The 15,424-nt window shown below is 46.9% G+C and overlaps 1 protein-coding gene across 2 annotated transcripts in view; it reads right to left on the minus strand.

Annotated features, from left to right (window-relative positions):
• Positions 1 to 5,072, minus strand: part of LOC147123278 (cysteine-rich hydrophobic domain-containing protein 2) — a 54,948-nt gene extending 49,876 nt beyond the window's left edge. The window contains exon 1 of one of the 2 annotated variants that reach the window (XM_085969983.1): positions 4,966 to 5,072. In XM_085969983.1, the coding sequence (XP_085826109.1) occupies positions 4,966 to 5,006 (41 nt within the window). In that variant the 5' untranslated portion in view covers positions 5,007 to 5,072. Of the gene's footprint in view, positions 1 to 3,684; positions 3,901 to 4,965 lie in introns of those variants that run through there. The other variant, XM_085969976.1, reaches the window with a different exon arrangement.
• Between the last annotated feature and the right edge of the window lie 10,352 nt (positions 5,073 to 15,424).

Raw genomic sequence — 15,424 nt, forward strand, 5'->3', positions numbered from 1 at the left:
CAGTAAGGTTATCGGCTATTGTTAATTTTATTAAAAAAGACCAAAATAGACAATAAAAGTTATTCTAAGTTTTATGCAGGATTGAATTTTAAATAGGGATCCAAATGATGAAAATTAAAGATCTAAACATTGCCAAATTTCAATCTCAGGATAAAATCGAATCTCCACTCATCGTTCCACTACACAAAGACAATCTCTGCGAAGTATTTGATACCTCTGAACTGTCTGAAAAATTATATGCACCACCCTTGCTTCAGTCTTTACAATTTAGGATATCGAGCGATATTAAAGTATTGGGAAGTTAAGTTTTGATGATCCATTGATGGCTGCACTGTGAACTTTATATTGGCTTAATACTGCTTTCATAACAACATGTTCAAAACTTGACTGAGGATTCCCTCGAGGTGTTGCTACATGTGATGGATGTCAATTCTGAATACATACAACAGATAATAGACAATAATTGATTGTACAGTTCCAGGGAACTGAAAATTGCAGGCAGTTTAAGGATGAGACTCATCAACCTGTTTATCCTAAATTTCTTGGTATAGCACAGGCTGTTATCCATCATTATTTATGTATATCAGCATCAACTTGCATTTATATAGCGCCTTCAACATAGTAAAACATCCCAAGATACTTCACAGGTGCGTTATCAAACAAAATTTGACAACGAGCTACATAAGGAGATATTCGGGCAGATGGTCATAGAGGTAGTTTTAAGGAGCATCTTAAAGGAGGAAAGCGAGGTAGAGATGTGGAGCGGTTTAGGGAGGGAATTCCAGAGCTTAGGGCCTCGGCAGCAAAAGGCATGGCCGGCAATGGTGGAGCGATTATAATCAGGGATGCGCAAGAGGCCTGAATTGGAGGAGCGCAGATATCGCGGAGCGTTGTAAGGCTGGAGGAGGTTACAGAGATAGGATGGGGGCAAGGCGATGGATGGATTTGAAAATAAGGATGAGAATTTTAAAATTGAGGCATTGCTTTATTAGGAGCCAATGTAGGTCAGCGAGCACAGGGGTGATGCGTGAACAGGACTTGGTGCGAGTTAGGATACGGGAAGCAGAGTTTTGAATGACCTTAAGTTTATGGAGGGTGGAAGATGGGAGGCCGGCCAGAAGTGCATTGGAATAGTCAGGTAACAAAGGATGAGAGTTTCAGCAGCAGATGAGCTGAGGCAGGGGCAGTGTCGAGCGATGTTAAGAGGTGAAAATAGGAAATCTTAGCGATGGCATGGATGTGTGTTTGGAAACTCATCTCAGGGTCAAATACAATACCAAGGTTGAGAACAGTCTGGTTCAGCCTCAGACAGTTGCGAGAGAGAGGAATGGAGCCAGTGGCTAGGGAACAGAGTTTGTTGCAGGGATCGAAGACAATGGCTTCTGTCTTCCTAATATTTAGTTGGAAGTTTCTGCTCATCTAGTACCAAATGTCGGACAAGCAGTCAGGCAATTTAGAGACAGTGGAGGAGTCGACACAGGTGGTAGCGAGGTAGAGCTCGGTGTCGTAAGCTTACACGTGGAAACTGACGCTATCTTTTCAGATGATGTCGCAGAGCAGCAACATGCAGATGAGAAATAGGAGGGGGGCAAGGATAGATCCTCTCGATGTATCAAGTTGATTCCCAAGGGTTCAAATCAAATTTTAAAACAGGTAGTGACTGCTAAAATTTCAGAAATCAAGACTGCTGTACATTTTAATTGCTGAAATAGGCCGAAATTTGTATTTTTTTTTATTTTTTTAAATACACAATTTCCCCCAAACTTCTATTTTAATCTCTCACTACCATTCATTGCAAACATGTATTAAGGATACATTAGACTCTTTCAAAATGCTTTGGAAAACCAGCCAAAACTGTGCAATAATGCTAGGTTACAACAGAGATCCACAATTTACATGGCTCAAATTCATAACAAAATGTAAATCCTGTAAAGGCCATCAAACTCAGTGCCTACATTTACAAATGCAAATTTGCAAAGCTATACTTTATTGCATTATTCACTGTGGCCACTGTAAATAGTTCAGCATTACAAAAGGTGGCAGGGCAGGTTGAGAAAGTGGTTAAAAAAAGCATACGGGATCCTGGGCTTCATAAATACAGGCATAGAGTACAAAAGCAAGGAAGTTATGATGAACCTTAATAAAACACTAGTTTGGCCTCAATTCTGGGCACCACACTTTAGGAAGGATGGGAAGGCCTTAGAGAGGGTGCAGAAAAGATTTACAAAAATGGCTCCAGGGATGGGGGACTGCAGTTATGTGGATAGACTGGAGAAGCTGGGGTGGTTCTCCTTAGGGCAGAGAAGGTTGAGAGGAGATTTGATAGAGGTGTTCAAAATCATATGGGGTCTAGACAGAGTAGATAGAGAGAAACTGTTCCCACTGGCAGAAGGGTCTAGAACCAGAGGACTCAGATTTAAAGTGATTGGCAGAAGAACCAAAGGCGACATGAAGAAAAACTTTAAGTAGCGAGTGGTTAGGATCTGGAATGCACAGCCTGAAAGAGTGGTGGAGGCAGATTCAATCATGGCTTTCAAAAAGGAATTGGATAAGTACCTGAAGGAAAAAAAATTGCAGGGCTACAGGGAAAGGGCAGTGGAGTGGGACTAGCTGAAGTGCTCTTGCAGAGAGCCAGCATGGGCCTGACAGACCGAATGGCCACCTTCTGTGCTGTAGCCACTCTATGATTCTATATTTTATTTAGCGTAGTCCCAATTTTGTCTAACAAGTTCATTCTGAACCCACCCGTACAAATAGGTACAACTTCTGCAATTTTAACTTCATCTTTCTACTTGTTATGAATTTGTCTCATCAGCAATTTTTCTCCTTCCCAACGTAATTGACTCCTTGCTAAGGTAATGTTCCATGGGTGTCAGGCATCATCCGGTACTTCACCTAAGTACACACTACCTGTGAATGAACCTCAACAAATTATTGACAAGTTACTTGACTGCAGCTTGCATCATAACTTTGACTAATCATGTTCTCAACTGACCCAAGAGAAATTTAAATGTACAATAAAATTCATTAATAAATCTACCAGCTGCAGTTTAGTCTATAACAGGCCAGGTGTTTTCCTATTTTTTTTTTAAAGCATGTTGAGATAATATCCTCAAATGAATGCCACAATACTTTAGGAAGCAGTAAGGCTCAAAGAATGCACAGCAACATGACAAAACTCTGGACGAAATCGAAAAAGAAAAATATACAGTAGCAAAATGATATTTTAACCTACGTCTTGCTCAGTTGCCCCATACTGCTCCAATAGGTAAGGTGCATTACACTGAGCATCAGTTTCCAGGTTGATCCCCATATCTCTCTTCCTTTGAGAGATGAAGCTGAACTACTCTTCCCATCACCTGCAGAGTTGTGAAAAAGACCCTCTACTGGGAGTTGACTCAAGCTGAGTCAGACTGTTCACTGCACCAGGATGTTTGGGCAGCGTCGCGATTACAATCAACATTAACTTTTTCTGCAGAGAAACAGCGGGACATCGCGGTCATCCCGGGCTGGCGTGGGGTGGACTGTTACCGCCATTGCCTGGGCTCTGTGTCAACGCTGTTTCACACCTTGGACCTAAACCCTAGGCAGGCTCGGGCCCTGGCTCCCTGTCATCTCCCGCGGCTCAGGTTACTTTCTCCGTGCCGCCACCCCCGGCCCCCCCCGTTTTACGGTTGGTCTTACACGGTGACGTGTCCTGATCCCCGCACCACCACCGGGTCGGGCGCGTACTTCAGCAGCTGCTCCTCCAGAGCTCGCTCCTCGTCTTCTTCTTCTTCATAGATCGCATCAAAGTCCGCCATCATCCCGGAGGCCGCCAGCTCCATAGAGACGCTGCGCAACGCAGCAGAACAGAGCGGCCACAGCCAAAGATCGCGAGCGCGCCAGCTCCCCGTCCCACCCCGCCCCCTAGCGCGACTCATCGGGTCAAAGAGCACATGGGAAGGAAGTGACGCAATGCCGCAGGGTTCACGCTCGAGATACCAAGCGCTGAGTCGGATCGGGAGGCTTCACGATCTTGCTGAGTGTTTCCAGCATTTTTTGTTGTTTCGGGAGGTAGCCTGTTAGTCACCTTAGAAACGCTTAAGCAACTTTATTTGTTGCATCTCTCAGTCAGACACACTGTTAGAGCAGTGTTGTCCAATATAAATCATTGACTAGACACAGGAGCGGCTATAGCAGCACTGTTTTAGCCACATGCTCAAATTGTAATAGAAACTGCCTTACGTAATAATACAGGTAACTACTTCATCTGTACATTTACTTGACAACAACTACTTGTATTTATATAGCTCCTTTAACGTAGTAAAACGTGCCAAGGCGCTTCACAGGAGTATTATAAGACAAAAAATTGGCACCGAGCCACATAAAGAAGAAATTAGGGCAGATGATCTATAGCTTGGTCAAAGAGTTAGGTTTTAACAACCCTCTACCACCATTCAATGCAAAACCAAAGTTTGGAATTCTAGCATGAATTTGACCAACTCAACACATGTCAGACATGCAGCTTAAGTTTTTTTTTCCGACAATTCCGAGCCGTACTTTGATTTCATCAGAGTGCTGAGAATGTTGATTGTACAACTGTGCACCAGACCCACTCCTGCTCTCTATCGGGAACGTAGTTGGATGTTACTTGCTCTTTGCCCTGACGAGCCCCATTGGAGCTGTTTGTTATTGGCTGGCTTGGAGTGGTTATTCCGATTGGTTGAGTTGACGTCAATAACAGAATCATAGTAACGTTACAGCACAGTAGGAGGCCATTTGGCCCGTCGAGCCTATGCCGGCTCTCTGCCAGAGCAATTCAGCTAGTCCCACTCCCCTGCCCTTTCCCTGTAGCCCAGCAATTTTTTTTCCTTCAGGTACTTATCCAATTCCCTTTTGAAAGCCAGTATTGAATCTGCCTCCACCACCCTTTCAGGTAGTTCATTCCAGATCATAACCACTCACTGCATAAAAAAGTGTTACCTCATGTCGCCTTTGGATCTTCTGCAAGCTCCCCTCTCCATACACTGTTGTTGGTATTTCCATGGTGTTGAAGTCTGGGGTTTTCACCCATGTTACACTCCATTTTAGCAGATAACCAATAAGCAGTAACCAAGAAAGTAAAGCATGCACAATGAACACATCAAAATACATTCACACACCCTGCTTTTCACTGTACCATTTTACAAACAAATGCACAAATTGGTTAACGTGCATGTGCCATGCGAATGAGTATTGAGGTCAACAACAACTTGTATTTATATAGTGCCTCTAATGTAGTAAGGCGCTTCACAGGAGTGTTAAAAGACAAAAAAAAGGCAATTAGCCACATCTGGATTACCAATTAACCATGTGTGGATAGTGGTTAATGTATTGGACAACACTGTATTAGAGTTATTGCTGCTGTCTGGAAAATTCTAAAATGTAAATTGGTTACCAAGGCCTGGATTTTCCTCTTACCACCTGATTTTCAGCTGGTCACTCAGTCGGTTGGTGGATCATCCATGTCAGTTGCCCATCTACTTTCCTGCCATTTGGTGAAAGTGCCCAGCCTAAAATAGGTGGCCACATTTAATCACAAATATCATAGATGCATTAAGGGGCAGGTAGATAAATACATGAGGGATAAAGGAATAGAAGGATATGCTGAAGGGTTAGATGAATTAGGGTGGGAGGAGGCTCGTGTGGAGCATAAACACCAGCATAGACCAGTTGGGATGAATGGCCTGTTTCTGAGCTGTAAATCCTATGTAATTCTATATAATTCTATGTAATCATTGACTTCAATCATAGAATCATAGAAATTTATGGCACAGAAGGAGGCCATTCGGCCCATTGTATCTGTGCTGGCCGAAAGAGCTATCCAGCCTAATCCATAACCCTGTAGGTTGCAGTACTTCAAGTGCATATCCAAGTACTTTTTAAATGTGATTAGAGTTTCTGTCTCTACCAACCTTTCAGGCAGTGAGTTCCAGACCCCCACCACCCTCTGGGTGAAAAAAATTCTCCTCAACTCCCCTCTAATCCTTCTACCAATTACTTTAAATCTATGCCCCTGGTTATTGACCTCTCAGCTAAGGGAAATAGGTCCTTTCTATCCTCATAATTTTATACACCTCAATCAAGTCTCCCCTCAGCCTCCTCTGTTCCAAAGAAAACAACCCCAGCCGATCCAGTCTTTCCTCATAGCTAAAATTCTCCAGTCCTGGCAACATCCTCGTAAATCTCCTCTGTACCCTCTCTGGTGCAGTCACATCCTTCCTGTAATGTGGTGATCAGAACTGTACACAGTACTCTAGCTGTGGCCTAACTAGTGTTTTATACAGTTCAAGCATAACCTCCCTGCTCTTATATTCTATGCCTTGGCTAATAAAGGAAAGTATCCCGTATGCCTTCTGAACCACCTTATCAGCTGTCCTGCTACCTTCAGGGATCTGTGGACATGCACTCAAAGGTTCGCTCTGTTCCTCTACACCTCTCAGTATCCTACCATTTATTATGTATTCCCTTGCCTTGTTAGCCCTCCCCAAATGCATTACCTCACACTTCTCCGGATTGAATTCCATTTGCCACTTTTCTGGCTACCTGACCAGTCCATTGATATCTTCCTGCAGTCTACAGCTTTCTTCATCACTATCAACCACACGGCTAATTTTTGTATCATCTGCAAACTTCTTAATCCTGCCCCCTACATTGAAGTCTAAATCATTGATAAATACCACAAAAAGCAAGGGACCTAGTACTGAGCCCCGTGGAACACCACTGGAAACAGCCTTCCAGTCACAAAAACACCCATCGACCATTATCCTTTGCTACCTGCCACTGAGTCAATTTTAGATCCAACTTTCCACTTTCCCTTGGATCCCATGGGCTTTTATTTTTCTGACCAGTCTGCCATGTCAAAAGCCTTGCTAAATTCCATATAGACTACATGAAACGTGCTACCCTCATTGACCTTGTTACCTCCTCAAAAAATTCAATCAAGTTAGCCAGACATGACCTACCCTTAACAAATCCATGCTGACTGTCCTTGATTAATCCGTGCCTTTCTAAATGACGATTAATACTGTCCATCAGAATTTTTTCCAATAATTTGCCCACCACCGAGGTTAAGCTGAATGACCTATAATTACTCGGTCTATCCCTTTCTCCCTTTTTAAACAATGGTACAACGTTAGCAGTCCTCCAGCACCACACCTGTAGCCAGAGAGGATTGGAAAATGATGCTCAGCCTCCGCTATTTCCTCCCTTGCTTCTCTTAACAGCCTGGGAAACATTTCATCTGGGCCTGGCGATTTATCTACTTTCAAAGATGCTAAACCCCTTAATATATCCTCTATCACTATGTTTATCTCATCTAATATTTCACACTTCTCCTTAAATACAATGTCTGCATCGTCCCTCTCTTTTGTGAAGACAGACGCAAAGTATTCATTAAGAACCACACCCACATCTTCCATTCCGCACACAGGTTACCTTTTCAGTCTCCAATAGGCCCTACTCTTACTTTAGTTATCCTCTTGCTCTTTATGTATTTATAAAACACCTTTGAGTTTTCCTTCATTTTACTTGCCAATATTTTTTCATGCCCTCTCTTTGCTTTCCTAATTTCTTTTTTAATTTCACACCTGCACTTTCTATACTCTAGGCTTATGGAAATAAAAATTGGAAAAGATGTAAAACAGGCTGCTGATTCGCTAAAGTTCATTTTAAACTTTCGCACAAAGTCAAAATTACCCCCGAAAGGTGTAGAGTATTCAAAATGAGAAGTGTGCGTGCTTTAGAAGTGAGGGTGGTAGGGAGAGGGACAATTGGAGCCCCACAATAAATGGCACAAAAGTAGATAATAAAGCAGTTCTTGGCACCAAAAAGAGACTAAGGGGGGAATATTTACTGCAAAGAGTGAGTGGGTTTGGGAGTGGATGTGTGTTTAAAAGCACTGAAATTGACAGTACATCGGGAAGCCGGCTCAAACCCGCCGACTTCTGCATTGAACTGGAGCGCATTTGGCTGCGTGCGAGAAACCCTCTCTGGAGAGGCGGGTTGCCAATATGTTGGCCGCAAAATTCCACACCTTAACGCCGGCTGTTAAGGCAGGTTTTTGCAAAAAAATGGTGGCCACCTCATTTATGCCGCTATTCCGGCGCGGCCTGCAGTGGCCCTCATTTTGAACAGGTCAGCAGCGCAGCCGTTGCCTACATTTGCCAGAAAAAGGCTCATTAATCAGATCGTGACGTCCGTCAGCATGCAACACTGATTTGACGTACGAACTGCTATTTTGAACGTTGCTGCTCGACTGCACATCTTCTCCAAATCACGCACAGGACGCATGTGGCTTTGCCAGGATATCGGGCTTCCCCATGGTGCAGGGCGCCATCGACTGCACACACGTGGCTTTGCGGGTGCCGCATATCAATCCTGAGATGTACTGCAACCGCAGAGGTTACCACTCACTTAATGCGCAGTTGGTGTGCGACCACGCCCAGCACATCATGGTGGTGAATGCCCGGTATCTTGGCAGCAGTCATGATGCCCTCATCATTTGTAGGGAAATGGTGTTAGGGAATTTGACGGGATTGAAGGCCGATAAATCCCCAGGGCCTGATAATCTACATCCTAGGGTACTTAAGGAGGTGGCCCTAGAAATAGTAGATGCATTGCTGATCATCTTCCAAAATTCGCTGGAATCTGGAACTGTACCCTTGGATTGGAGGGTAGCTAATGTTACCCCACTATTCAAAAAGGGTGGTAGAGAGAAAGCGGGGAATTACAGACCGGTAAGCCTGACATCGGTAGTGGGGAAAATGCTAGAGTCCATTATAAAGGATGTAATAGCTGAGCACTTGGAAAATAGTGACAGGATCGGACAAAGTCAACATGGATTTACAAAAGGTAAATCGTGCTTGACTAATCTACTGGAATTTTTTGAGGATGTAACTGGGAAAATGGATAAGGGAGAACCAGTAGATGTGGTGTATTTGGACTTTCAAAAGGCTTTCGATAAGGTCCCGCATAAGAGATTAGCGTGTAAAGTTAAGGCACATGGGATTGGGGGCAAGGTATTGACTTGGATAGAGAACTGGTTGGCGGACAGAAAGCAGAGAGTAGGAATTAACGGGTCTTTTTCCGAGTGGCAGGCAGTGACTAGTGGGATACCGCAGGGATCGGTCCTTGGACCCCAGCTATTCACAATATACATTAATGATCTAGAGAAGGGAACTAGATGTAATATCTGCAAGTTTGCAGACGACACAAAGCTGGGTGGGCGTGTGTGCTACGAAGAGGATACCGAGAAACTCCAGGATGATTTGGACAGGTTGGGTGATTGGGCAGAAGCGTGGCAGATGCAATATAACGTGGATAAATGCGAGGTTATCCACTTTGGTGTCAAAAACAGAAAGGCAGACTATTATCTGAATGGCAATAGATTGGGAGAAGGGGAAGTGCAACGAGACCTGGGTGTCCTTGTGCACCAGTCGCTGAAGGTAAGCATGCAGGTGCAGCAGGCGGTGAAGAAGGCAAATGGTATGTTGGCCTTCATAGCTAAAGGGTTTGAGTACAGGAGCAAGGATGTCCTGCTGCAGTTGTACAGGGCCTTGGTGAGACCACACCTTGAGTACTGTGTGCAGTTTTGGTCGCCTTATCTGAGGAAGGATGTTCTTGCCATGGAAGGAGTTCAGCGAAGATTCACAAGGCTGATCCCTGGGATGGCAGGAATGACGTATGAGGAGAGATTGGGTCGATTGGGCTTATACTCGCTGGAGTTTAGAAGAATGAGAGGGGATCTCATCGAAACTTATAAAATTCTGACAGGTCTGGACAAACTAGATGCAGGTAGAATGTTCCCGATGGTCGGAGAGTCCAGAACCAGGGGTCATAGTCTAAGGATAAGGGGCAAGCCATTTAGGACAGAGATGAGGAAGAATTTCTTCACCCAGAGAGTGGTGAACCTGTGGAATTCTCTACCACAGAAGGCGGTTGAGGCCAAGTCTTTAAATTAGATATATTTCTTAGAGCTAAAGGTATCAAGGGATATGGGGAGAAGGCAGGTACGGGGTACTGAGTTTGGATGATCAGCCATGATCACATCGAATGGCGGAGCAGGCTCGAGGGGCCGAATGGCCTACTCCTGCTCCTATCTTCTATGTTTCTATCCTGCGCCAGTCTGGTGTGCCAGCAATCTTCCAGCCACCACATGAAACCCGAGGGTGGCTGCTCGGAGATAAGGGCTATCCGCTCTACACCTGGGTGATGACTCCACTCCACAATCCCACCACTCGTGGCCAGTATCATATAATGACAGCCATGCTGCCATGAGGAGCCTCATCAATCAGACCATCATGGTGCGAAAGCAGTGGTTCCGCTGCCTTTACTGCTTGGGACGAGCCCTCCAGTATATGACAGAGCGGGTTTCCCATTTCGTGGTGACCTGCTGCATCCTCCACAACTTGGCCATCATGAGGGTGCAGTCCTTGCCACCATGGGTTCTGCGACCACCTCAGGAGGAGGAGCAAGAGGAGGAGGAGTAAGAGAGAAAGCAGGCAGCAGGTCCCCATTCTGGACGGGCTGTCCATGAGTGGCTCATCAGATTCCGGTTCCCCTGAATGAAACCGCAGATTCTCGTTGCTCACCACTTCCCCACCTCACCATCCCTCTGACATGGAACATCACACTGTTCTCTTGGACACAAAGCTGAAATGAGAGCCACCACAAAACAAACATTCTAAACATAATTTATAAATGAGTCAATCCAAAACTACATAACAGTCAACTAATTACCCTTGTGCATTCCCTTACTGTCTGTCTTTCGTGTTCCTTTGCCTATTCTAGTGCTCCTATGCAATGCTACCCCAGTGGCTGCAGCATGGCTGGTGGAAGGCTGCTGACTTTCCATGGGGGACACTGCAGATGGCCTTGCAGGACAACCTTGAGGAGCTCTGGGCCTAGAAGGCCCAGCTGTAGACTGCACCACCTCAGCATAGGCGGCAGTAGTCTAGGCTGGCTGGCTGACAAGCCACTGGTGGAGTGGCAGTAGTGGGAGTAAGAAGGCTGTCATCCTGAGCGAGAACAGCAGGTTCTTGCTTCACGTAGCCACTGCCACTCCCCTGGGGTGGCGCTTCAGCATTTCTTGCCATCTTTGGAGCACAGATTGCTGGACCGCTGTGAGACCCTGCAAGCCCCTTTCCACACTTGTAAACCCAACCACAATGGCATCAGTCTGAGCTTGCGTGACAGCAAGCTGAGCCTGCATGAGAGCAGTCTGAGCTTTCAGTACAGCACTCAAGACGTTGGGTCACTTCTGCTTGTGCTGCAGTGGAAGCTGTGACATCGGCCATCACACCTAGCACCATGGTTGGGTTGCTTCCATCCTGGAAATTATGGGCTCCAAGCTCTGCACAAAGCCCCGTGCAATGTTGGAGCTGGACTCCTCCATGCTCCTTTACACTGACAAGAGGCTCTCTGGCAGGCTTGCCATTGCACCAAGCATTTCTGTGTGCATGCCTATCACCCTTCTTCTGAAGGCCGCCCCATCAAAGTCATCATCTGAGTCCTGTGTAGCAGAACTCGTGCGAACTTGCCCTCCTGGGAGCTGGCACCCGAGCTAACCTTTCCCCCTGGCCTGGCTGCAGCCCACTTGTGCCCGGTGACTCACCATATGCAGATCCCACCTCTATACTACCCTCAAAAGTAAGCACAGTGCAATTTTCTGAGCTGGTGCCTGGGAGTGTCAGCTCATGTGACAGTGCCTCTTCTCCATCAGGCTCCTCCTTTACTAGGTCGGGGGCAGGCTGTGCGGCTGGCAGTTCTTGGGTATCTGAGAGGAGAAAGGCACAAGGGTCAGGTTGTGATGAGGGGAGAGGGGAAAGCGAGGTGTGAATGCTTACACATTCAGCAGCATGTAAGTGAGAAGAGATTGTGCCATGAAGGGGAAGTGGGATGTGAGAAGAAGGATTAGGTATGAACATACCATCATCAGCAATGCTTTCAACCTCGCTGCTCACCACGGCCCTCCAATGATCTCCAGCACCGTCTCCTCCAGTGCAGTAAGGTTTTGAAGATGTGCTTCACCCCCGCCTGTCTGCTGCTGCTCACTGCGGTTGTGAGCCACCTTGACCTGCAAGAGAAAGGGAAGTGTGTCAGTGACTGGTGCAATGTGTTTGGGTGATGTTCCTGTCGTGATTGAATAGCTGGCAGTGTGCAAGACGTGAGATGTGGATGTGAGGCTAGCAGCAGTGGTAAGTATGTGAGGGTGAGGTGAAGCTATGATTGTGAGGTATGAATCATGATTGTTGGTAGGTGAGTGATGGGAGTGTGGTGCATTGAGCAGTGTGTGAGGCTAGTGGTGCAGTTGGTGGGATATGGCATTTGAAGATGCATTCACTCACCTTGACCACTTGTGTGAGGTCATTAAGCTTCTTGTGGCACTGAATCCAGGTCCTGGGGGCAACGCACGTGGCACTGACAGCTAGTACTATCTCCTTTCACTGCCTTCTGCCCCCCTGCAGGTAGAGGACCTGTCTTCTGTTTACCCCCCAGGACCAAGGCCTCCCGTGCTGCATCAGAGAAGCACCTTGCCCTTTCTCTTCCCTGTTGAGACAAGGATGCATCCAGAGTAAGAATGAGGTGCTTCTGCAACAAACCACCTCCTCTTTAAGAAGTGCAAAGAACCTTGGCAACATTTTATTGACCAGTAGACTGCACCCGATATTGGCCCCCGTCACGAGCACTGAGCCAACCAGCAGTGCTGATTAATGCTGAGCTCAGTGCTGCAATCATTATAATGAGCAGGCAGCACAAATTTTGCGTGCTGCCTGCACCACTTTGAACAGGCGCGGGCATATCGGGCTATGCGCTCCCCGTGCCTGTTTTTGGGCCCAATCCAATTTCACCCCCGTTAAGAAGTAATTAACAGCTTTTTTAACAGAGGTTTTCAACTTTAACTGTGGGTGTACGGATTTCCCGGGCTTCGTGGACCTCTCCAGTGAAAGCAAGTTGAGAGCACAGAGGCAATTGAGGGGGCTGAACAAATAATAGGCAGAAAATACCATAAGTACTGAGACCTCACACCTGCTCCCTTGCCTAAGTGAAAGGCTTTTGCTCACAGCATTTGTTCTGAGAGTTTGCTTTCAGTACTTTGGAGGTAATTTCTACTACATTGGAGGTAACTTTCACTACTTTGGAGGTTTGTGCGTCTCCACTTTCAATCTGTCATATATCAGATCAGCATGAGTGCTGCTTATGCTGTTTTACCTTTACCTCAGATGAGGACCTAGATGAGCACCGGCAGCAACAACACCAGCAGGAGCAGCAGCAGCCTTCTTCTCACAGACGTGCTGCTCCACAGGCTTCCCACGGTTGCAGGGCGCCATCGACTGCACACATGTGGCCATCAGGGCACCCCATTATAACCCAGGAACCTTTAGCAATCGCAAGGGCTTCCACTCCCTCAATGTGCAGCTGGTCTGCAACCATAGGAAGATCATCATGCATGTCTGCGCCAGATTTCCTGGCAGCTGCCATGACTTTCATCCTTCACCAGTCCACCCTCCCTCAGCTCTTCGCTCCTCCAAACAGACTTTCCAGCTGGCTGCTTGGAGACAAGGGCTATCCGCTGAAGATGTGGCTCTTGACATCCTTGAGGAGGCCAAGTACTGAGGCCCAGGAGAGATATAATGAAAGCCACGTTTCCACCAAATGTATCACAGAGCAGACAATAGGCATGCTGAAAATGCGCTTCAGATGCCTTGACACATCTGAGGAGCCAGCAGGATGGAAGCAAGTAAAGGCAACCTGCACACTTCCCTGCTGCTACTGTTTAGACACTCTTAGCGGACGTCCTCTGGGTTTTGGAGCTTGTGATGGCCCTTCCAATGTCTGTTCCTCCTGCAACTGTGCAGGGGCAGATTCGGCCATCGCTATCCGAGGAGGCATCTGGGGTTCTGACTGAGGGGGTGGTAACAGGGGAGAAGTGTGAGCGCTTTGAGAGAAGCCCACAGTTCCATGTCCCCTCTCACTGTCATCCCTCTCATGGGCCACCCGCACTTCCATGAGGACCCACGTCTACGCTGACATCCCTCCTAGACAGGAGGTCCATGAGCGTCTCCCATCTATTCTCCACAGAGAACATGTGCTCCTGTGAGTGGCGCATTAGCTGCTCCATGCAGGTGGCCATCCTATCAATGGAAGAGCCTACAGTCGCCATCGTCTGCAACATGGTGGTGCTCATGTTGGAGATGGACTCCTCCATTCTCTGAACATTTGCAGACATTGCGGTCGCAAAATCTGTCAGAGCCTCCTGCACTTCTTCCTGCATCTCCAGGATCGCCCTCTTTCTGGATGGCCCCGCAGCTCAGCGTCAGCATGCAGCTGAGCAGAGCTGGGAGCATCCTGCGCCCTCCGGCGAGGAGTCTCCACTGCTGTCCCTGTCTTCACCATCTGCTCTTGCTCACTTGTGACTTGTGAGACACCAGGTGAAAACACACTAGCTCACGTGGTACCCACTGAGTTGTGTGTCTTTGCGCTGGTGCTGGGTGCGCTTATGTCTAGTGATGCTGCACTCTCAGAGGCTAGAGGCTCCTTCGAGAAGTCATCTTCCTCTTCCTCCTGGACACTGGCATTGGTAGGGGGTGGGGGAGGGGAGCTCTTGATAGACCTGTGGGAGAGTAAAGAGATGAGTTAGATATGTCATATGAAGAATGGGTACAGATATCATTATGCACATGATGACTACTCAGTGGCTGATGCCATCAGTCCCCTTATGAGTGACTGATGTATGCCATTTAGCTGTATGATATGTAATTCTGTCACCAGATTGCTGAGATGTCCCCCTCTCTCCATCTCCCACCTCCAGCTGCTCGGTCACTCCCGATACTTCTAACGCAGCCTCCTCTGCTTTTGTGAGGGTGGCAAATGATGGAGGCCCCCCGCCGGTTCTCTCCCTCTCCTTGTGCGCTCTCTTTTCCTGCAACGAGGGAAGGAAGAGAAGGTTGAGTGAGAGTGATGGAATGAGTGTAAGGAATGAATGGATTACATCTTTAGAGGGAGACTATGATGGATTGAAGTGGCAATGCCAAGTGGCCTCTTTGTGTGTTGTTAGTTGGTATGATCGCATTAGGATGAGGGTGAGTATGAGGGGTGGCTAGTAAGATGGGGCTGTGATAATGTAGATAGAGAGAAAGGGATGGGTGGAGGTGCAAGGTATGTTGGTGTGAGTAAGGATGTGCAGGAGTAGGGTTCGGAAGGCAGAGTGATGGGGATGTGATGAGAGGCACAGCAGGATGAAGTTGAGTGTGGCTTTGTACTCACCTTTCCTGATCTAATGAGATAATTGAAATGTTTCTGGCACTGCACCCAGGTCCTCCTGAACACACCTCTGCTGTTCACCTCCTCTGCTATTTGGAACGAGGCTCTTTTTGTCCCCTGGGGAGGTCTCTTCCACCCA

The sequence above is a fragment of the Somniosus microcephalus genome, chromosome 2, assembly GCF_052327205.1.
Source record: "Somniosus microcephalus isolate GS21.2 chromosome 2, FLI_Smic_1.0, whole genome shotgun sequence".
Classification (NCBI taxonomy): domain Eukaryota; kingdom Metazoa; phylum Chordata; class Chondrichthyes; order Squaliformes; family Somniosidae; genus Somniosus; species Somniosus microcephalus.